The following is a 20,007-nucleotide window of genomic DNA, read 5'->3' as shown; positions in this document are numbered from 1 at the left end:
TGAGTACTTCTGATAGCTTTCTTTCCCTCCACATGCCTTGAGATGATGCCCAGAACGAGCTGTTCCGTCATCTTTCCAGGGATGGAGGTGAGGCTGACTGGCCTGTAGTTCCCCGGCTCCTCCTTCTTGCCTTTTTTGAAGACTGGAGTGACGTTGTCTTTCCTCCAGTCCTCAGGCACCTCGCCTGATCTCCAGGACCTTTCAAAGATGATGGAGAGTGGCCCAGCAATGACTTCTGCCAGCTCCCTCAGCACTCTCGCATGCATCCCATTGGGGCCCATGGAGTTGTGAATATCTAATTGATCCCTCACTCGATCCTCCTCAACCCAGGGGAAGTTGTCTTCTTTCCCCGTTACTTTCCCCAAAGCCTAGGACTCCTGAGGGCTGGGCCGAGCAGTAAAGACCAAAGCAAAGAAGGCATTCGGTAACTCCGCCTTCTCCGCATCCTCCGTCACCATGGCTCCTGTCTCGTTCAACAGTGGGCCCACAACTTCTCTGGTCTTCCTTTTGCATCCAATATACTTGTAGAAGCCCTTCCTGTTGAGCTTGACATCCCTAGCCAGGTTTAATTCCAAGGTGGCCTTGGCTTTCCTTGTTTCATCCCTGCATGCTCTGGCGGCATTCTTGTAATCCTCCGAAGGGGTCAGTCCCTTCTTCCACTTACTGTAAACTTCCTTCTTCCACTTGAGCTTTTTCAGAAGCTCCCCGCTCAACCATGCAGGTCTCCTGCGTCCCTTGGCTGATTTCTTGCTCTTAGGGATGCACAGATCCTGAGCTTGGGGGAAGTGGTCTTTGAATACCAACCAGCTTTCTTGAGCCCCTTTGCCTTCCAGAGCCCTAGCCCACGGGATCTCTCCAAGCAGTTTCTTGAAGAGGTCGAAGTTAGTCCTTCTGAAGTCCAAGATTGTAATTTTACTTCTTGTTGTTTTGTGCATGGTACCCATGATCCTGAACTCTATCATTTCATGATCACTACAACCTAGGGTGCCCCCAACCTTAACGTCCTCCACCAGTCCCTCTGTGTTTGTCAGTACCAGGTCCAGGAGTGCTCCTCTCCTTGTTGGCTCCTGTACCACCTGTGTCAAAAAGTTATCATCAATGCACTGGAGGAGCCTCCTGGACTGTGCGTGCCTGGCTGTGTGGTCTTCCCAGCAGATATCAAGGTGGTTGAAGTCCCCCATGAGAACCAAGGCCTGCAATTGCGAGACTACCTTCAGCTGTCTGTAGAAAGCCTCATCAGCTTCCCCATCCTGATTAGGTGGCCTGTAATAAACACCCACAACAGTGTCCCTCATATTTGCCTGCCCCTTAATCTTTACCCGTAAGCTCTTGACCCTCTCTTCATCCGCCCCTAGTGAGGGCTCAATGCATTCCAGTTGCTCTCTCACATAGAGTGCAATTCCACCACCACATCTCCCTGATCTGTCTTTCCTGAAAAGGACGTAGCCATCCATGACATCATTCCAGTCACGTGAGCTGTCCCACCACGTATCAGTAATTGCAATGAGCTCGTGGCCCTGCAACCACACACAGATCTCCAGCTCTTCCTGCTTATTCCCCATGCTGCATGCATTGGTATATAAGCATTTCAGAGAGGGAGTCATGTGTGTAGTCTTGACCCTTGAGATGTGGTGTGCCTTCTGGCTCTCAGAAATACTGGCACACTCGCCCACAGGTGCTGAGCAACTACGCCCTGGCACCTCACCAGCAAGCCCAGTACCATCCCCACCCACCTTCAAATCTAGTTTAAAGCCCTATCAATGAGCCCTGATAACTCTTGTCCTAGAACCCTTTTGCCCCTGGAAGACAGTGTATTCCCACCTGTTACCAGCAGGCCTGGTGTTTTGTAGATCAGGCCATGATCAAAGTACCCAAAGTCCTGCCAGTAGCACCAGGCTCCAAGTCAGGCATTGATCTGCTGGCTCCTCCTATTTACCCCTTCATCATTCCCCACAACTGGGGGGATAGAGGAAAACACAACTTGTGCTCCCGATCCCTTAATCAGCTATCCCAGGGTCTTGAAATCTTTCTTCATTGCCTTTGGACTTCTTTTTGTTACCTCATCACTGCCTACCTGAAAGATCAAAACCAGGTAATAGTCTGAAGGGCCGTACCAGGGAAGGAAGCATCCTCTTCACGTCCTTGACCTGGACCCAGGGAGGCAGCAGTCCTCCCTATGCACCGGGTCCAGTCTGCATATTGGGCCTTCCACTCCCTTCAGTAGCGAGTCACCTATGACAATGACCCATCTTTTCTTCTTTACAGCATAATCTAGGTGGAATATTTTTTCTTGATCCCAAATCTGATGATAGGTTTAACTTGAAGTGATTGTATTTCCTCGATTTCCAGTTGAAAGTGCACATTTACACTAATACGCTTGTGTGTTTACATACATATTTATGTGTGTGCTAGAATAAGTCATCCCCTTCTAGAAAATACAAAACAATCACAAAAATATTTAGTAACATATCAAGTGATAGATTTCCAAATTAAATCACTTTTGACTTAATTCTTTTGATGACTGCGGTGCAGTTATTAAAGGAAAGCTTTCTTTACCAAGAACTTCAAGCCAGGAAGGAGGCTCTGGAGGAAGGCGGCATTACAGCAATAGAGAGTAAGCATAACTGAATCCTTGCTGGCAGGTGCAGTGTATAACTTTATCATGGCAAACTGAATAGAGCTCCTGACGTGTGAATCTCCGTTCTCTCAAAGGGGAGGCAGTTCTTGGGAGCTGCTGAGCAAAGATGCACTGCAAGACTGAGCTGGCGGGGCTCCACAGCAAGGAGGCCATCAGTACATTGCAGCTGCTACTATCAGTGAGATTATGTTGTATGCGCTGTTGCAGGGGATTATTCTTTAGGGAAAAGAGTGTACGGACAGGTATCTAATGAGAAGAGGCAATAGGATAGTGTAATAAAATGGTATTGATGCTGCAATATTAGAAAACATCGTTCAGCATACATCACATGTATCCTTGTGCAGCCTTGTAGTTCTTATAGTTTAGCCTCATATTGTGCCACCTTTTAAAAAATTCTTTTATGTGATATTTCTAAAATAGGCATGAATGTGAAGAAATAAATCTGCAGATGATATACGTGTGTTTAAGTCAACGGGCTCCCTAAGTGGGCTCTTACAAGTTTGAGTGAGAGTTGTTTGCAATTAGGATAAGGATCAGAATTCATGAACAGAGTGTGATGAAAGAAGAAACAACAGAACAGCTACTCACATTGGTCACTGGAGAACAGGAGATGGCAGGACCTTTTTTTCTGAATGTACTGAAAATAAACCTCTGTGTGCGCATGTGAGTGGGGGAAGCTTTCCACAACCTGCAAAGCCAGATGTGGATGCTACTACTGAAAAGTCAGCAAAATACACGTTTAAGTGTATTTAAGTCTCCAAAGCACTTTTTTTTTCCCTCCACTTAGCAGTAGTTGGTGTTTGTTAAGGTAATACTGTCAATGATAAAAACAGTCTTCCTACCCCATCTCCTCCTTTCCAGCTGCTTCTTCCTATCCCCAGTGTCCCTGTGCATTGCTATTGCAACTGTTTGTGCGGTGCCTAGTAAAGTGAATAAATCCAGTAACTGTTTTCACCAAAAAAGCGCCTCTGTTTACTGGGTTATATTCCAGTAGATTCTGTTTCTCCAGACTTCGGCAACCAAGGTATTTCAGAAAAATAGGTGTATGTTAATGACCGGCTGGAGAAGAACAGTATGGTTCCTTTTGGATGAAGCTATACTGAAAGATGTACTCCAGGAACAAGCCTAAGGTGTTGCAATTGCTAAAGGCTCTTGAGTTTTTGAAAACAGACTAAAGCTGCTCCAAGGTAGGTTTGGAATAGCTCCAATAAAATACATATATTGTGAACATCTAGTACTCTGCATCATTTGCTCTATAGATCTTCTTCTGTGCCACACTGTTTGCTAACGTGGACATACCTAGAAAATACTTACTTTGAAGAAGACCTGACATAGCAGGCGCACAAGTCAAGGGTATTAAGGCTGTTATCAAAGATCTGCACAAAAGTTAAAGAATGGTAAATTGTACAGAAGTATGTGTCTAATGTAGCTAATCCAATCAGCGGCTTTATGCTGCTACTCTGTACAGTACGCTCATGGGCCGTCTTTGTGTATTCTTAAATTTTAGTTTAAGAAAGAAAAGAAGCTAACTTAGAAGAGCAGCTAATTTACAATAGTTTTGAGTTTCTGTGACAGTAAGTGGAGACTGAATTGCCTTAAAAGTGTACAGGGAGCGTATTGTTGATCTTCCTCATATGGTGAGGCCAAAATATGTTGTGCATAGCTAAAGAAGTTTTCCCTGTATGCTTTTATGAGTTTTTTTTTGTACTTATTGAAAGCCAGTGTTAACTTAAACTTGCTTCTGTTGTCAATAGCCAGCCAGTAAATACAGCTCAAATTGCCCAGGATGCCCTTTCTAAAGATGCTTCCTTCCCTTCAGTAGGCTGCAGAACATTCTCTCACCTATATATTCTAGACCCATTTATTTTTTACACTTCACTGCACAGTGGCCGCGCTATACCAGAAATACGACAATTGTTTTCACGCACGGTACCCTATGGGCTGGTTGTATGGACAGTTGCCAGGGAAGTGGGAGCTGTGGATTTTGATCCTCTCAAAAAGAGAGAAAACTTCCTGCATTAGATCTAGAATTACTAAATTTGATGCTAAAGGCAGCCATTTCCTCCTTTTCTAGCTGTGTTTTGAACTGGCCTTAGTGAAGTCTGACTGAGCAAGGGGTGCTTAATTTGAACACAGATCAAGCCTGCTCCTCAGATAAATATTCAGTAGAAGACTGAGAACATCACACCTTTAGATTGTACCAGGGTCCACAAGAGCTTTATTGAAACCCCAATTTCCTGGTCCAAAGTATGCATTTTTATGACCTTAATAAACTACTTACTGTAGTCTAAGAGAGCAGAGGTAACCAACACTGTTGTCTGTGTGAGCCTGATGAACACGGTTAGTAGTCTCAGCTACAGAAAATGCCATTATTTTGGTTGTGGCGTCACAGAAATAAACGTGAAGGTGCAGCCTTTGCAGAAAAGACGTAGCAGTCCATTCAGCTTGCGCAAACACTTGACATTGCTTTAACCATCTGCAGAACATCTTTTAGAGTCTAAATAACAATAGCAATAGCCTGCCAAAACCATGAAAGCATGTGTGTCTAAAAAATACTACGTTCTGTGAAAGCAATACTACTTGTCAACTGCTGACAAGAACGGATAGGCTTTAGGTTGCCTTAGGAGACCAGCCTTGAAAAGAAACTAGTTTATTCCTCCTACGGAAAAATCTTCATTCCACACTAACACTAAGCCAGTATAAACAGAAACCTCCCCATTAAAAGACAGATAGAATTTTAAACAATTGTAGCTGAAAGTCAAATCCATTTGTAGTATTTACTTAAGAAGGGGAAAAATAATGTGCTCATTAAACGAGACAGCTTTTTTCTTTTTAGGTTTTAATCTACTGATAGATACGCAGGATACTTAAATTCAAAATTATCGTGGAGTTTGGCGCTGGAAACTTAGAGCCAAATTCAACTATTAGTTTTGTTTGTAAGTGATGAAAAAGCAAAATTCTGTAAAAGCTTAAGTATTTGTGCAAGTCAAAACGTGTTACAATTCCCTTGTGTTAGGCACAGTACAAAGACAGAGCAGACCATTTATCTCATCCCAAAGATATTATAATTAAAATATAAGATTTAAGACGGAAGGTGGATACCTACAGAACAACCGGATTGGATGGTTAATTAAGAAATGAATAGTATAAAAGATGATGCTTCAGCTATAGTTGTATAGATCTTGTGCTCATCGCACCGGAGAAGTGTTGGGCTGAAGGGAGAGGTTATTGAATGGGGATAAATGTATTGACTCCGTGTAAGCCTTGCAATGCCGAGTTGTGCACTGAGGTTAGTACTTAGGTTTCCCAGTATTTAAGTATGTGTGCATGAGAACCAGCAAAGAAGAAGATAAATGATGAACAGAGTTTTAGTGATGACGTTCCTAATGGGTGGGTGAGAGCAGGGTGAGGGAGGATTTGTGAAAATAGCATGATCAAATCTGGCTGAAAGTGGTAGCTCTGGAGATAGCTGAAGAAGGTTGTCTGTGGTCTGGATGTGGTTTGTATCTGAGCGACTCGCGTCAAGATTATTCCAGTTGTTGGTGACCAATAGAATCAGTGTTTTTTCAGTGACAAAAGAGGAAGCTTTCTCAAGGAAAGACTGTTGAAAGAAACATTTAAAACTAATTATAATTGTTAGATATCAACAAGAAGGTACTGGAAAGTTCAGATGTTCTCTTGGACAGAAGGCAAGTCTGGAGGAGAAGTGTAAACGATGACTCATAAAAATGATTGTTGATTTTTATATTTGCAGATGAGATTAGCCAGAGACACTGTATTAGGAGAAGAAAACTGGACTATGAATGTACCCCGTGTGGCCTCGTCATTGAAAGTTGCATGTATGAGTTGCCTGACTGAATTCATGCGTCTTTGTAGTTTGGAGAGCCTTTTGCTTTTGGATTATGAGGAAAGGTATAGCAAAATAAATGATGAGGAATAGACAAATTTTTAAATTGAAGTGATGTTCCATGTATAGAATGTATTGTAGAACTCAGACAGATGGAGTGAGTAAAGAATAGAATATCCGTTACTATTCACAGTGGGTTTTTTCAGAGTCTTTAAAATACATTCTGTGATTTCTTTCTGTAGATGCAAATTCTTGAAATAAACATCGTATTGATTTTTGTGAAGCTTTGACTTATTTTAGAAAGTTATTTACATCCACTAAAGCCTCTACACGTAAATACTAAGTAGCACTTGCAAATGAAGATCACCACAAAAAAGCTTAGTGACTTTTCCTTATAAACACATTTTACTTGATTGATTGTGCTTTCTCTGACGAGAGTATTAATGTATTCAAGTGGATGTTAAGAATACATATTTTCTAGGAGACTGAAACTCTACTTTCAGGTAGCTCATGATTTAGTTTGTATTATTTTTCTTATTTTAATGAATAAAACTTTAATTTTGGATTAAGAAGTTAAATTAAGTCTGGGAATATATGATCAAATAATTACCGAAAAGAGTGGAGTTTTGGATGTTGATTTTGTTTTTTCTCCTTGACGCTGAAGGGTTTGAAGATGGTGGCAGGATGAGCCGTGGCAGGAGAGCATACAGAGCAAAGTTTGCAAACCACAACATCTAAATTATATGTGGCAAAAAAAAAAAAAAGCCAGTGTGAGCGTCTTAAGCCTGAGAACATTCATTTGGGACATTTATTATTGAATAACAAACCTAAATGTTAGATTGTAGCAAGCAGGAGTTATCCAAAATTTCAGTGTTTTTTCTTCTGGTGCTGGCTATTCCAAAGGATGTCCCCCAAAAGGATGAGGTTGTGTCTTTATGTTTCTTTTACCCAAACAAGTCTCTTAGATGAAAAATTATGTTATGTGCTATTCTACATAAATTATCTTTTCTGCTTATCACGGTATTATTTAATGACTTTTAGTATTTCATTAATGAACTTAACTACTAGTTCCAGTTGGCGTCAGGGAATGTTAGGCAGTCTTTTAGATTTCCACAAGATAGGGTTACATTGAAGAAAAGACCAAGGTGAGATTCAGAGATCTGTAAGGTCTGTTCACTTGTGTTTTCGATAAGGTGTTGCTGGTAGCCTTGCTGTGGCATTTTCTAGGTGTGAAAGAATAGAATTTGAGATTTCTGAAGGCTTAGTTCTCAAGTATATCGTAGTTCTGTAGGCTATGTAAGAAAATATTTCAATAAGGCAATAACTGGGGACAGTTTATTACCTGCCAGGGTGCCATGAAATTGCTAGACTATTCTAGAAATAGGTGTTTGTGGATGTTGCAATGTTTAGCTTTTGTGAAGAATGTAAAAGTACGCCTAAACTACGTGACTTGATGGAATGTTGATGCAGTCCTTCAATCTAAAGAGGTTGCTAACTCTTCAGAATAGGTTTATCTTTCCACTCCTCGTTCGTCTGTGTTATTTGGTTTGGTTTTTATTTTGCTGTTCTTTATCTCTGAGCTGATACTATTCAATCACTGTGCTCGGTGGTAATGGCATGCTGACAGTGCAAACAGCTCGGTCGTATTGTGATCCTGTATATTGCTGGCATTTGAATTAATGTTTGTCTGTCTTTCAATACCTTCATGAAAAAAGAGAATTTATTTATTAAAAGAGATAATTCTGACTCCTTAAGACATGTGCCTCCTGCAAACACTGTAGTCATTACTCAGCAAGGACATTATCCTAAGAAAAGCTAAAACTATTTTAACATATGACTTTGTCACATTTTCCAAGAGAGAGCAACCATAGCAGAACCAAGGAGCAGTCTAGAGGAAATGTTACCCTGGAAGAGTGCACGGGGTTATATCTGCCTCACCTCCATAAAGACACACGTACAATGACGTATCATCAGTTCTGTCCAGAGCATTCTCAAGCAAAATCTAAAGTTAAGGCAATTTTACTGTATTTTTAGAGAGTTGCAGTACTTCTCTGCCTTTTTAACCACAATTCCCCCCCCTCCCCTGCCTCCAGTTCCTTTTGGCTGCAAATTAAATCCATTATTTCTGTTATTACTATGGAAAACTTATTGTCCCGTTTATAGCATTCTTTTCCATATATGAGATTAATCAGTGTGTCCCATGTTCACTTTTTACTCCTAACTTTTTTCTCAAACTTTCTAACATTCTGATTTGGAGAAGAGCAGATACCTAAAAGTTGACAAAGTTTCATGAAAAATATGATGCCCTGAACTAGCCACTGTTTTTCACTGTTCTCATAAGTGGCAAGTAAACCAGAATAATTGGCTTTTTTCAATTTGCATTTGGCAAATGAAGAATGGAGTTTAACCTTCTAAAAATAGCTTTGTGTTACAGTCTGCTCGCTGTGTGATCCGTGAAAATCCCTAGATCCAGTAGTGTTATAGGGATTATTCTTTACTTGTTATTTGTGCATTTGATTTCTCCATGTGGAGAGCACTACACTGTGACATATATTGGACTTGGAGTTTTTTGATGGCTGTTCTGATTGATTGAAGTCATTTGGCGTTTTAAGATTTTTTCTACAACAAATGAAAATGGATGGCTGGAAGAGGCAATTCTTCAGTGTAGTTTAGGAGCCACAGGTTGGCCTGGCTTCAGATCATTCTGTGCCTGAGATTTTGGATTCAATTGAGGTGGTAGTTTGCCTTTATGTAGCCTCTCTGGCTTAGAAATGCTTAGAGCTTGCTTAGAAATGTGATGCGTGACACTGACCAGTAGTTAGCCGGTATGAACTTCTTCAGTATTGCTCAGTCTGTCTAAGTGAAGCAGGAAGGAAAGATCTTTCTCCTGACGTGTTATCCGGCTTGGTCAGGCACAACAGCTGTTGTTTGGGGCTCTTTCACGAGATGGTGATGGCACATTTTGGAATCAGAAGTTTTTTGGTCCTGGTTTCTTGATAAGTGTATTTATTGAGCTTTCTGAATTGCTAATGCCTATGAAGCTTTGTGATCACCCACTTTCTTGCTGTGAGTATCTTAAATAGGTGGGTTTGGAAGACATGGGCTTCATGGTGACATCCTCCCAGGTCATCACTGTTGATTTTATTTTACTAGAAACGGAAGTGTATTTCTGCAATGTTTTATGCTGTCTCGTTCTCGCTCTGCTTAAGTAGTGGTCTTCTGTGATATAGGGTTACAGCCTGTTTGGAAGTAAGCTTCTTGTGTCGCTCATTCATTTCCTTGCATACTATCTTAAAGATATGTAGGGTAAAATCACGGAGTTTCAGAGGTTAAAAATTATAAGGTATCCGTACTAAGTTAGTGATAGCAAGTTAGGTAAGCAAGTTACTTTGGAGCGTATTTCAGCTATTGTTAACAATGGTACTTGAAAATGTTTGGAACAAAGGATATCAGGAATTCCCGATTAGTATCATTAACAGGGCAGCACTGCAAAACAAACTTTACCTTTTTAGGTAAATCTTTAGGTATGAATGTATGTTATTTCCAAATGCATTGCTTTCCTGTTATAATAAGGAGGAAACAATATGCAAGGAAAAGGAGGCAGTTTGTCAAAAAGATGACAAGTGAGTTGAAGGCTGGTACTCCAGTCTTGCAGAGGCCACGCGTGAACCCCTGGTTCTGATTAAAGAATGTTACCACCGAGTTCAGTGTCTCTGCTGTTAATACACAGCACGCTGAATCCCTCCCAGCACTTATACTGGAGCAGTCCCATCAGCTTGTTCCATTGGGGTAATCGAGAGCAGAATGCACCCAAAGAAATAGAAATAATTCAGTGTTATATTGGATTAGTTTTAGCTAGCTAATAAACAAGCATGGCACTTCCAGAGTTTTATCATCCTGTTTTTGCAATAAATAGACTTTAATTGTCTCATCTGAATATAGTATAAGCAGGCAGGAACATTAGATGTGAAACGGCATTAACACATTTTTCTCTCTTTATTGTTAATCTATGAGGTAAGCCACAATGTTGATTATTAACAGCCTCCTCTACACTGCAGAGTGACTTCAGTGATTCTGCGAATTGGCTAGATTTGAAGCTGTTAATTATGCAGTATAGTGTGCTCCATAAAGGCAGAAATGAGCGTGACTTGGCTCAGTTCTCATGAGAATAAATTGTAAAAATTGGACCTCTATTTGATTTGAATTCTGGCTTCACAGCAGACACAGACATTCCATATGAAAGGCTTGGCGAGGACAAATGATTTACTCTATTAAAAAATCAGAATAGGTTCATAGTAAAAGCGCGTACCTGGCAGAAAGCCCACGGCTCTTGGGACTCTGCAGAGGTCCGGGCTCATTAGTAGGAGGTGCTGTTCATTTTGTCCAAGAAACTGATAAGCATCTTAAATCCAAATATCTTGTAAATCATAAGGAAAGGAGCTTTTCTTTCTTCCCTGCCTTCACCAACCACACTTGTATGTGTCTAGAGCTGCCCGTCAGCATTTTAAAGTTACCGTCTGCCTACTGTAGAAGAAAAAGACATGGTCTCCAACATGTGCTGCTCATCTAACATCAAGGCAAACAATCAGTGAGGGTGAGGAGAGGATCATCTTTTGGTTTAGGCTCTCTGTTTAGGTTTTTACGTAAACGTAGATGTTGCACAACAAATTTTGACAGGATACTTTTACCTTAGGATTCCACCTATACATCAAGGAATTTACAGGATACTACTACTTCTGAAGCAAATCTGAACATATTTAAATCATTTTCTCTTAAAGTATGAAAACAGATGAACAAATCATAGAAGAAAAAAACCAGCTCAGTAAATTGGAATGATTTTTAAATCTAGAAATATATCCGGTTAAGAAGATACTATGTCAAATATATGACTGTACCTTTGTAGCTATTGCAAGGTTGTAGCAGTATACGTGATGTTAGTTGAAAAATCCTGAAAGCAGTACTAAATGTCCAGTGTGTTGCAGTGGTGAAAAGTCAGTTTTTTCTAAAAGTTCTTAGTGAGCTGTTTAAAGAAGAATAGTAAGTTTGGGACTTCAACTGTTATTTTTTTAAACTGACAGCGAAAGGAAGTTACTGTCTAAACCCATAGGACAAAGAGAACGTTACAGATTTAACATACTAAAATAACCAGTGTTAAATTCCTATAACTGTCATTTAAACTTTTGGAATAAATGCATAGATTTACTGGCTTAATTTTTACTTTTTTTTACAAGCAAGAAAGGCAATACTTGAGGAAAAACATTAACAGTATGATTCAGGCTAATGCATAGCATTGGGTTTGTTATCCACAAGATGTATTAAAATGGAAACAGTGAACTAGCAAAGCCATCTTGTGCATGGGGTTATTAAATTCACAGTTTGCGGTTGCTGATTTGTTAGTAGGCTTCAGTTGTTTGAGAAAGCTCATACAAACTCATCTTGCGAAACCGATTATTAGATGAAATGCCCTCTGTCATTGCCGCTGGAGGAATGGCTCTGAATCAGAGCTGTGTCGCAAATGGAGTTAGCTGAATGATCTCAGTTCAATACCATTTACCTAACAGAATTATGAAGATGATGCTGACATAATGAATAGGTCCTGCTCAGACAAATGTAGTCCCCTGGAGATAATTGAAATTCAGTGCAGGGCTGTTCCCTTTCTTTGGTTGAAGAGCTTGGACTCCAGTATCAGTCCTCACGCTTTTATCGGAATTACATTACTTCTATGATTTGACAAAGTTCAGTCTAGTGACAGAGATGCAATTATAGAGCTGTTTACACTTGTTGGCTCTGGAAGACATTCTCCCTTCAATTATGCTTCTTAAGCAGGTGTATTTTGTTCACTTTGATGAAATATGTTTTAACTAGAACAGCATGGTAGTTAGAGATAATACAGAACTGAATCCTTTCATGTATCCTACAAAGAATATTGTGTTTCATAGTCAGTGTTTCATGAGCAAACACAGGAACCAGCCTGTATAGTCAATCCTGAAGGATCCTTCCCACCATTTTTTTTCTTTTGGTTCATAGTGTTTTTCATATTCCTACTTGTGAGAACGTTTTCAGAACAAAAATGGTTTCCATTTTTCAAATGCAATCAGTGAACCATATACCAGTATGAGTTAAAGACAAATAATAATATTGAGGACAGGTCTGTTATCAGATATTTAAACCAAGAATTGTTTATTTAAAAACAGTCTGGGAATGAAAGCAATTAATTGTAATGTCAATGTTAAGATTTTCAAAAGGAAAACTGTTCCCCAGTGTAAATTTCTGTTTTACCACCATGTTCTCGGAGCACTGTGAGAACCGAGAATATTTTTCTCTGGTGCGTATTTATTGATGTTCAGTGGCACTGTGAAGCAGGGAGAGCTGTAGCTCTCGGGGCGCGAGACGTTTTTCAGAGGCATTTCTTTGGAAAGAATTTCTGTTGGAATGTAAGAAATAATTTTGCTTTTGCAGCCAGCAATGTATATGTAGCACTTCATGTAGAACAGACCAGGATCTTAAAATATTTTTCCTGTTAAAAAGTGTCATGGGTTAGTATTAGTCTTGCGTATATGCAATAAAACAAATTTTCATTCTTTTAGGGTGAAAAAGGAGATAAAGGAGAACCAGGACCAGAAGGCATTCGTGGAAGAGAGGTAAGCTGAATGATAATGAAACAGCCAAGTTATGAACTTTTTGGGGGATAGTGAAGCAATGAAATTCAGAATTTACGTAAGGCAAGTGATGGATTTACAAAATGTGTGCGCCTGGAGAGTTAACATCCACAGGATGATGGGGCAAGAAAAAGAGATGCATTCAGGTGAGATGTGAGTTCTTTGGGCTTCAGGTTGGACAGGGGAGCTATGGATAAGGATATGGTAGATAAACTGAAACAAGTGTGGGGATTAAACCAACACAGTATAGACGAGAAACACTCCTGGGTGGATAATCTGCTGGAAAAGAGGGTGCTTCTGGAGGCAGGGTAAAGCTAGGCTTGGAGCCTTGGTTTCTGAAAAGGAAAATACACAGGCTGTTAGCCTTTCTTGGGTGAGAGCCGTGGGTCACTCACTGTGCCATGTGGCTCATGTGATAGAGAATTTGAGTTAAAATTTCACTTTTTTTCCTCTGCCAGACTTCATTGCATGCTTAGTTAATTGGTCTGGTCTATATTTGAGGTAGAGCATGAATCTGCGTCTAAAAATACTGGATAATCCTGGTTATTGAGTTCACGTTCAAGCTTGAACCTGAGCTAGCGCTATAGACATGCCCAGTAATAAACCTTACTTTTGCCTAATTTATTTTTAAATTTAAATTTATTTTTGTATATACCAAACCAAGATAAGAGGGCAGAAAATCAGATTATTTTTTTTCAATACGATACTAAAATGGCCAACCAGCATGATTTGAACAGCAAGATTTAAAAAAAAAAAAAAGAAAAAAGAAAAAAAAAAAGAAAAAGCAGCAATTTTCTTTATCCCCCTCTTCCCCTTCTTTTTCCTCCTTGACCTAGCTGAGGGTCAACCTGCGTTTAGGTTTCAATGCAGGATACTGTTGGCTCTCCAGTTGCAAAGCATTGCAGTTGAAGGCAGAGAGCATCTCACAGACGGATCTGAACCTGACTGTCCAAATTCTTTGGGGAATGACTGGCATTAGGACTGGAATCCAGATACAGGATTTGAAAAAAACTTTCAGCAAAACTCTTTTAAACAACTTCACCAAAAGAGTAAAAGGGTCAGCATTTGACACAAAAATGCTATGACAGTCTAGCTGGGTCTACTGAAAATGCAGTAAAACAGACCACATAATTATGACACTTTTTATGTCGTCTGGCCTTCTACACATACTGTAACCATAAAAATATTTTTCCTAATTTTAGGTTATTATAATTTAGTGCTAGATAAATCGGGCTATTTTTGACTAATAGTGGATGTGCTCCATATGAAAACATCTACTATGTACTGAACTGAAACTACATTTAGGTATTCAAAGAGGTATTCTCTTGTAGCCTGCCTGTCTGTAAAGGTGAACCATATACTTCTGTCACGCATACATACATGCTGACAGGATGGAAAAAACACATCTGTGTTTCTTTCCATAGCTCTGGGGACATTTCTGTGTTGGTCTTACACGATCTCCTTTACTACATGGGATCTTGTTCCATAAACCTTTTAGGAAGAGTAAGGTATACCAAGTATCTGGTGAACTCTAGAACATATTTGACATAGTGGCACTGTGAAAGTGTAAAATATCAAACCTTTATGTTTTGAAATATTTACTGAACTGTTGTAATGTGTCAAGAATGGTAGGTTATCATCATGGGAACTGTCATTAAAACATTTTGGAAGTAAAATAGCACAAGGCAATATAACATTATATTGGTTGAATCCACACGTAATTCCTTTTTAACAACACTTACATGAAATACTTCGGATTCAGCTATCACCATGCATGGAGATGCCAGTCATTAAGTTTAAATTTAAAGGACTGTGTATCATTGACTCTTGGTTGCTATCAGTGTCTCTCAAACTCATTCCACATACAGAAATGTAACATCTGATATTTCTGAAATAATCAAGTTAATCTGTTTACATGGGTGTAATCTGCAGTGCTGTACAAAGAAAGCCTGAAAACACTTAAAGCTAGCGGTATCAGCTGCTGGCAGCTGTTTTCTCTGCCTGGGGGAGTGAGGGTTTCCGTGCTCGCAAGTGAAGAACTTGAAAATGATGACTGAACATTTTGTCTTGCACAAATGGTAGAAACATATTTGAATTTATTTTAATCAAAATCAGGAAAGTAGGTGTCACAGAACAGTTTTGCTTGCTGTTACTTCTCGTGTTTTCTTAGCTGTACAAAAAGTTCTTGCTAGAACGAAGCAGCATGGCAGAAGGGAAGCCAGACCTGATTTGGAGACTAAGCTTTCTGTAATGATGAAGAGATACCTAAAAAGTTTAATGTCCTCATCCCTCACTGGTTGCGCTAACTGGGTCAGTTAATCTCATTGAGAAAGCAGGTTTGGATGCAGGAAATGTGAGTATATTTAACTGCTGTGCACATCTCCCAGTTTATCACTCCAGGAATCTGAGCCAAGATCTACAACACCATGTCTCAGCCTGGGACATTATTCAAAATCCACCTGACAACATGAATACTTACTGTAACTACTAGTAATGTGGTTGCCATTGTTTTTAGCTTCTTAAGGAGTAGTTATAAATAACTAAATATATTACTAATGTAGTCCTCCCGTGGCATGTGTTCACGTTACATCTGTAAGCAGGTATTTGCCTGGATAATATGAACATCCAGTTTGCTCGAGTAGTATCTCTGTTTTATCCCTTGAGACTCTTTTAGCCACTCAACATTAATAATGCTATCATTTGTATCACTGTAACAAGTGGAGCTTCATAGGCACGCTGTCTGAAAGAAAGCATGATAAACACAGTTTCTTCTCCATCACACTCATATCTCATATGGAATAAGGACAAATTTGCAATACAAATATCCATGAAACTATCTGTGGAATAAAATCTATGTTATATTTATATGCTTGTCAGTTGAACTGAAATGCAAAGAAAATTTTTATCATTCAAACTTTTAGATTCTTTTTAGAGCCATGTTATTTTCTTGATCAGTAGTGCAGGTAGGAAGTGAATAGCATGGGATACTACCAATTAATGTTTTGCTAACAATAAATTAAACCCTTCAGCAGAAGTAAGTGAAAACATAAAGTTTTATCATACCTATCAGTCATTCATAGCTAGGGGAAGAACAGAGCCTTTCTTGTAAATTGTAAAAAAAAAAAAAAAAAGTCTAAAAAAATCTGAAATTAAAGTCTGGTGTATAATCTCTACAGCATTAAACTAAGTAATTCACTAATTGTTTTTTTCTTCTGATGGGAAAGGAGATACCCTAAGTGACTTTTTAAAAACTTTCTTATATAAAATTCTGTTATTCTTTGCATACCTGATGTCAAAGGATGGACCTCTGAAGTTCAGTGAGCAATGAAAAAAATCCCAGTTTTTCAATGGAAAGACAGAAAAAATATTGGACATTTTTGTTTTTATGCTTGTGGGAAAAGGTGAACAGAAGTATAAACATTTTTAAAGGGATCCAGTGTCTTGATATGATAGTAAGTCATTTACCTTCACAGCCTCACGGCCTGTCTCGGTAATTTTCAGCTCTCTTAGTATTAGCGTTGTAAGGAAATATTTGCATAGGAAGGCAAGAATTCTATTGCTTGAAAGTGTGAAGTTGGTAATGATATTTAATTATATCTAGAGTTTGAGGATTCTGTTAGGAACAAAAGTATAAGGAGGTAGTTGGCCAGAAAATTCTAGTAATGCAGCAATTTGAAGTTTTTGAAGGACGTTAACGAGAAAAGAACAATGGCAATATTTAAAAGTACAAGACATAAACTGTAAAATAGTATATTGTTTGGAGCTTTGAAAATACTTTGCTAATTAGAAAAGTTATCCCAACATAGGCAGCTTGCTGTTGTACAGCTGACTCCGAAAAGTTAATTTAGATTTTTAAGGCTGCTCTCTGGAGAAAGTGTAGTTCTGTTGTCTTACTCAGAGTATTTCCAACTTTTATTACTCAGCAGAGATTATTGATTTGATCTATAATAATTTGGCTGCACATTGTTGGTTAGTGTGTTGGATTTTGTACTGTATTTCCAGTACTTTAGATAATATGTGGTGTTCTAGGAGATTTTAACCTGATGTGAGGTTGAACCAGATCACTCTAATGCAGGCCAGGGAATTGTAAATAATGAATGGTGTCTTTCCAAACAGATATCTTTTAGAGTGAAAAAATTGTTCTCGTCAAAAGATTATGCCAGTTTTACAGCATTTGCCATTGCCACATGCATGCAGCATCGTGTATGTTGCTCAAATTGGTGCATTTCCACTGGGTGGCACTGATGGAGTCCTCTGGTTGGGGTCCAGCTCATCTTTGCATTTTTTCATTGGGAAGAGCACCTGTCATCAGCTGCCAGTACATTTTGCCTGTTTCATCTCTTTTCTGTGATGATGCATAGGCATTGGCTGCTGCTCTCTCTCTCTCTCTGAGAAAATTTTCAATGTATGATACAGTTTTCTCAGGCCTCAGTGAACCTGCTAGAGCATGTTAAGTCAAAATTCATCAAGTAAAGCATTAGGGCACAACAAGTATGTTTTACTTGGAGGGAATACTTAACATAACAATTTTCCTAACGTTCCTGAACTCTAGAAAGAGTTTTCTTATTGATAATTTCATGCAAAGCTAGCAATTCAGTTATTTTGGTACTCTGTTTCATACTGCTCTGATCAAATTCATGTCCGTTATTATGGTAAACAATTTGTCTCAGGGTGAGAGGTTAATGCACTTCACGGATATTTCCCAGCTGTGGATAAGTAATTGATGGCAGCTGAGAAAAGGCTGCGGGCCCTGTCCTCTAACACTGCTGGTGAGGTTTGCATTGTGGCTGATAGCTGTCTCTTCATCTCAGTAGTTTTTCTTCAACGAGCTGTTAAACAGAACCCTGGCTCTCAATGCCCTTGGTTCCTTTGGTCTCCAGTCCATGTGGAAACCCATCTGTCCAGTTGCCTGCTAGAAGGCAGTGTAAGCCTTAGAAACTCTGGCAGCTCTGTAAGAGTTCCCCAGTGAGCTTCCTCTCCGTACCCTGGCTTTCTTGAGGCTTCCATGTTTGCTCCCAGATCAGCTCATTGTGAGTCTACTGATGAAAGTTTTCCTCAAACTTCCCTGGCCTGTCATTCAAATCCCCCTGCTTGGGCTGCAGAGTTTTTATCCGAGGGATTGACAGCTAGTCAGTCTCAGCCGGAGAAGGGTCAGCTCATTAAACCCTTACAAATCCCTTGTGTGGCTTTTAAACCCAACTGAACATCACAGTGTCAAGGTTAAAAGCAACACACGAGTCTGCAAGAAAGTCTAATTTACAGAAGCAGACTCCTTTAAATTACAGGATGCTTCCCCCTTCCTGTGCAAGCACCAACACACATTCCCCTTTTTAATATAACCCCTGTAGGTTATCTGGGAGCACTCCCAGAAGGTGTGTACTTGGTTCAAGTTGTTGCTGTGGTTTGGTGGCAGGTTAGATGACACTCCTAGGGGCCTTTTGCAGGGTACTTCCTGAGACACTACAGGCATATGGGATGTGATTTCCCAGCACAAGCAACAAGCTGTGAATCCTCTGTTCTCTTCATCTTCTGTTCTTTTTGCTAGCGATGGTAGTAGTACCGGTCTGCAGATCATCATGTTGAACCAAAAGAATTGGCTTAGGGGAAAATGTTTTTTGGTTCCCTTTTCTCACAAAATCTTGGACTGTTCTGATCTTATCCAAATGACCAAAAACATAGGAAGTGAAAAGCTGTTTCATTTTCTGGTTTTGGTTATACCTGGCACTTTTTTTGAATGAATAAAATGTTCTCGGTCTCAGTAAGGAACATACTTATCAATCACTAAGTAAAGTTATTTTTCCTTCACTGCAGAACAGTGCACAGAACAGAGCACAGCAAACTTTGTATGAGATTGTCACTGGTTTGAAAGGAAAATTCAAATACAAAAGCTGTCACCTTTTATGCTAGTAGTTTTGGGACATCATTAATAAAATCCCATCCACTGAAGAATTTGGGAAACCACGGTCCTTTTTAGAGCTTTAAAGCACAGTTACTGTTTATTAGTTGTTGTGGAGATTTTTCTCCTAATCCAGTTGGTTTTGTAGGCTGGCTTAGACTTCAGTAAACTAAGTCTCAGAAAAGTCTGGTTAAATATTTGTCAAAAATAGTGTGAACTAATATGGTAACTTCTCCTTTAAATTCCTTCCACTAGAAGAATAGCATCGTCATCCCCTTCCAAATGAAAAGCCTGCCTCCAGTTTAATCTTTCCTCTGCTGGCTCCAATTTTGCTGACTTTACACCCCTATCGGTATTTGTGGTATAGTTGTTTCAGTAATTTCACTGTTGGTCAGCAATTGTGTTACAGCAATACCTGTCTTGTTATATAAATAACATTTCTCATTTCTGCCATTTCTCATGTTGTTATCTTGTTAGCCTTGAGTTGGCCTCAGACGTGCGTATCCTAACGCTTACTTTACATTTTGGCATCCATGAAGACTGTTCATCAACTCACAAATGTGTATTATATTGCTCCCAAAATTGCTAGAATTAGATCAGGGTAGTATTCAATAACTCATTTACTCCCTGTTACAAGAGCTGCTGGAATTTTTATTCAGTTCTTGCGTTTCTGGCAAATCTGGTAACAGACTCCTTAGATCAATAGAAATTAGTTTGTTGTTTTCGAAACTGACCTTTCTCCTAAAATATTGCATAAAATGAGCTTTTCTAATTTAAAGCTTTGTCTAAAATCATCCAAGTTATATCTGTTTAGATAACCACATCCATTTTACTGAAGCATCCTGTTCTGGTCTCTGCCAGAGACAGGATACTGTACTGTACTTTACTGCGATAAAAGGGGCTAAAGATTTGATTTAGCACAGGAATTCTTACTTCTTATGTCATTTCAGAGACAATCAGCAGCAGC

The 20,007-nt window shown here is 39.4% G+C and overlaps 1 protein-coding gene across 6 annotated transcripts in view; it reads left to right on the top strand.

The window, feature by feature from the left end:
* COL19A1 (collagen type XIX alpha 1 chain) overlaps positions 1 to 20,007 on the top strand; it is a 220,136-nt gene that overhangs the window by 90,989 nt on the left and 109,140 nt on the right. For all 6 annotated transcript variants that reach the window (XM_063330245.1, XM_063330242.1, XM_063330244.1 and 3 more), the window contains one exon: positions 13,073 to 13,126. In XM_063330245.1, coding sequence (XP_063186315.1) covers positions 13,073 to 13,126 — 54 coding nt within the window. The remainder of the gene's footprint in view (positions 1 to 13,072; positions 13,127 to 20,007) is intronic.

This window comes from Chroicocephalus ridibundus, chromosome 3, assembly GCF_963924245.1.
Source record: "Chroicocephalus ridibundus chromosome 3, bChrRid1.1, whole genome shotgun sequence".
NCBI lineage: Eukaryota > Metazoa > Chordata > Aves > Charadriiformes > Laridae > Chroicocephalus > Chroicocephalus ridibundus.
This window is presented reverse-complemented; position numbering and strand designations above follow the sequence as displayed.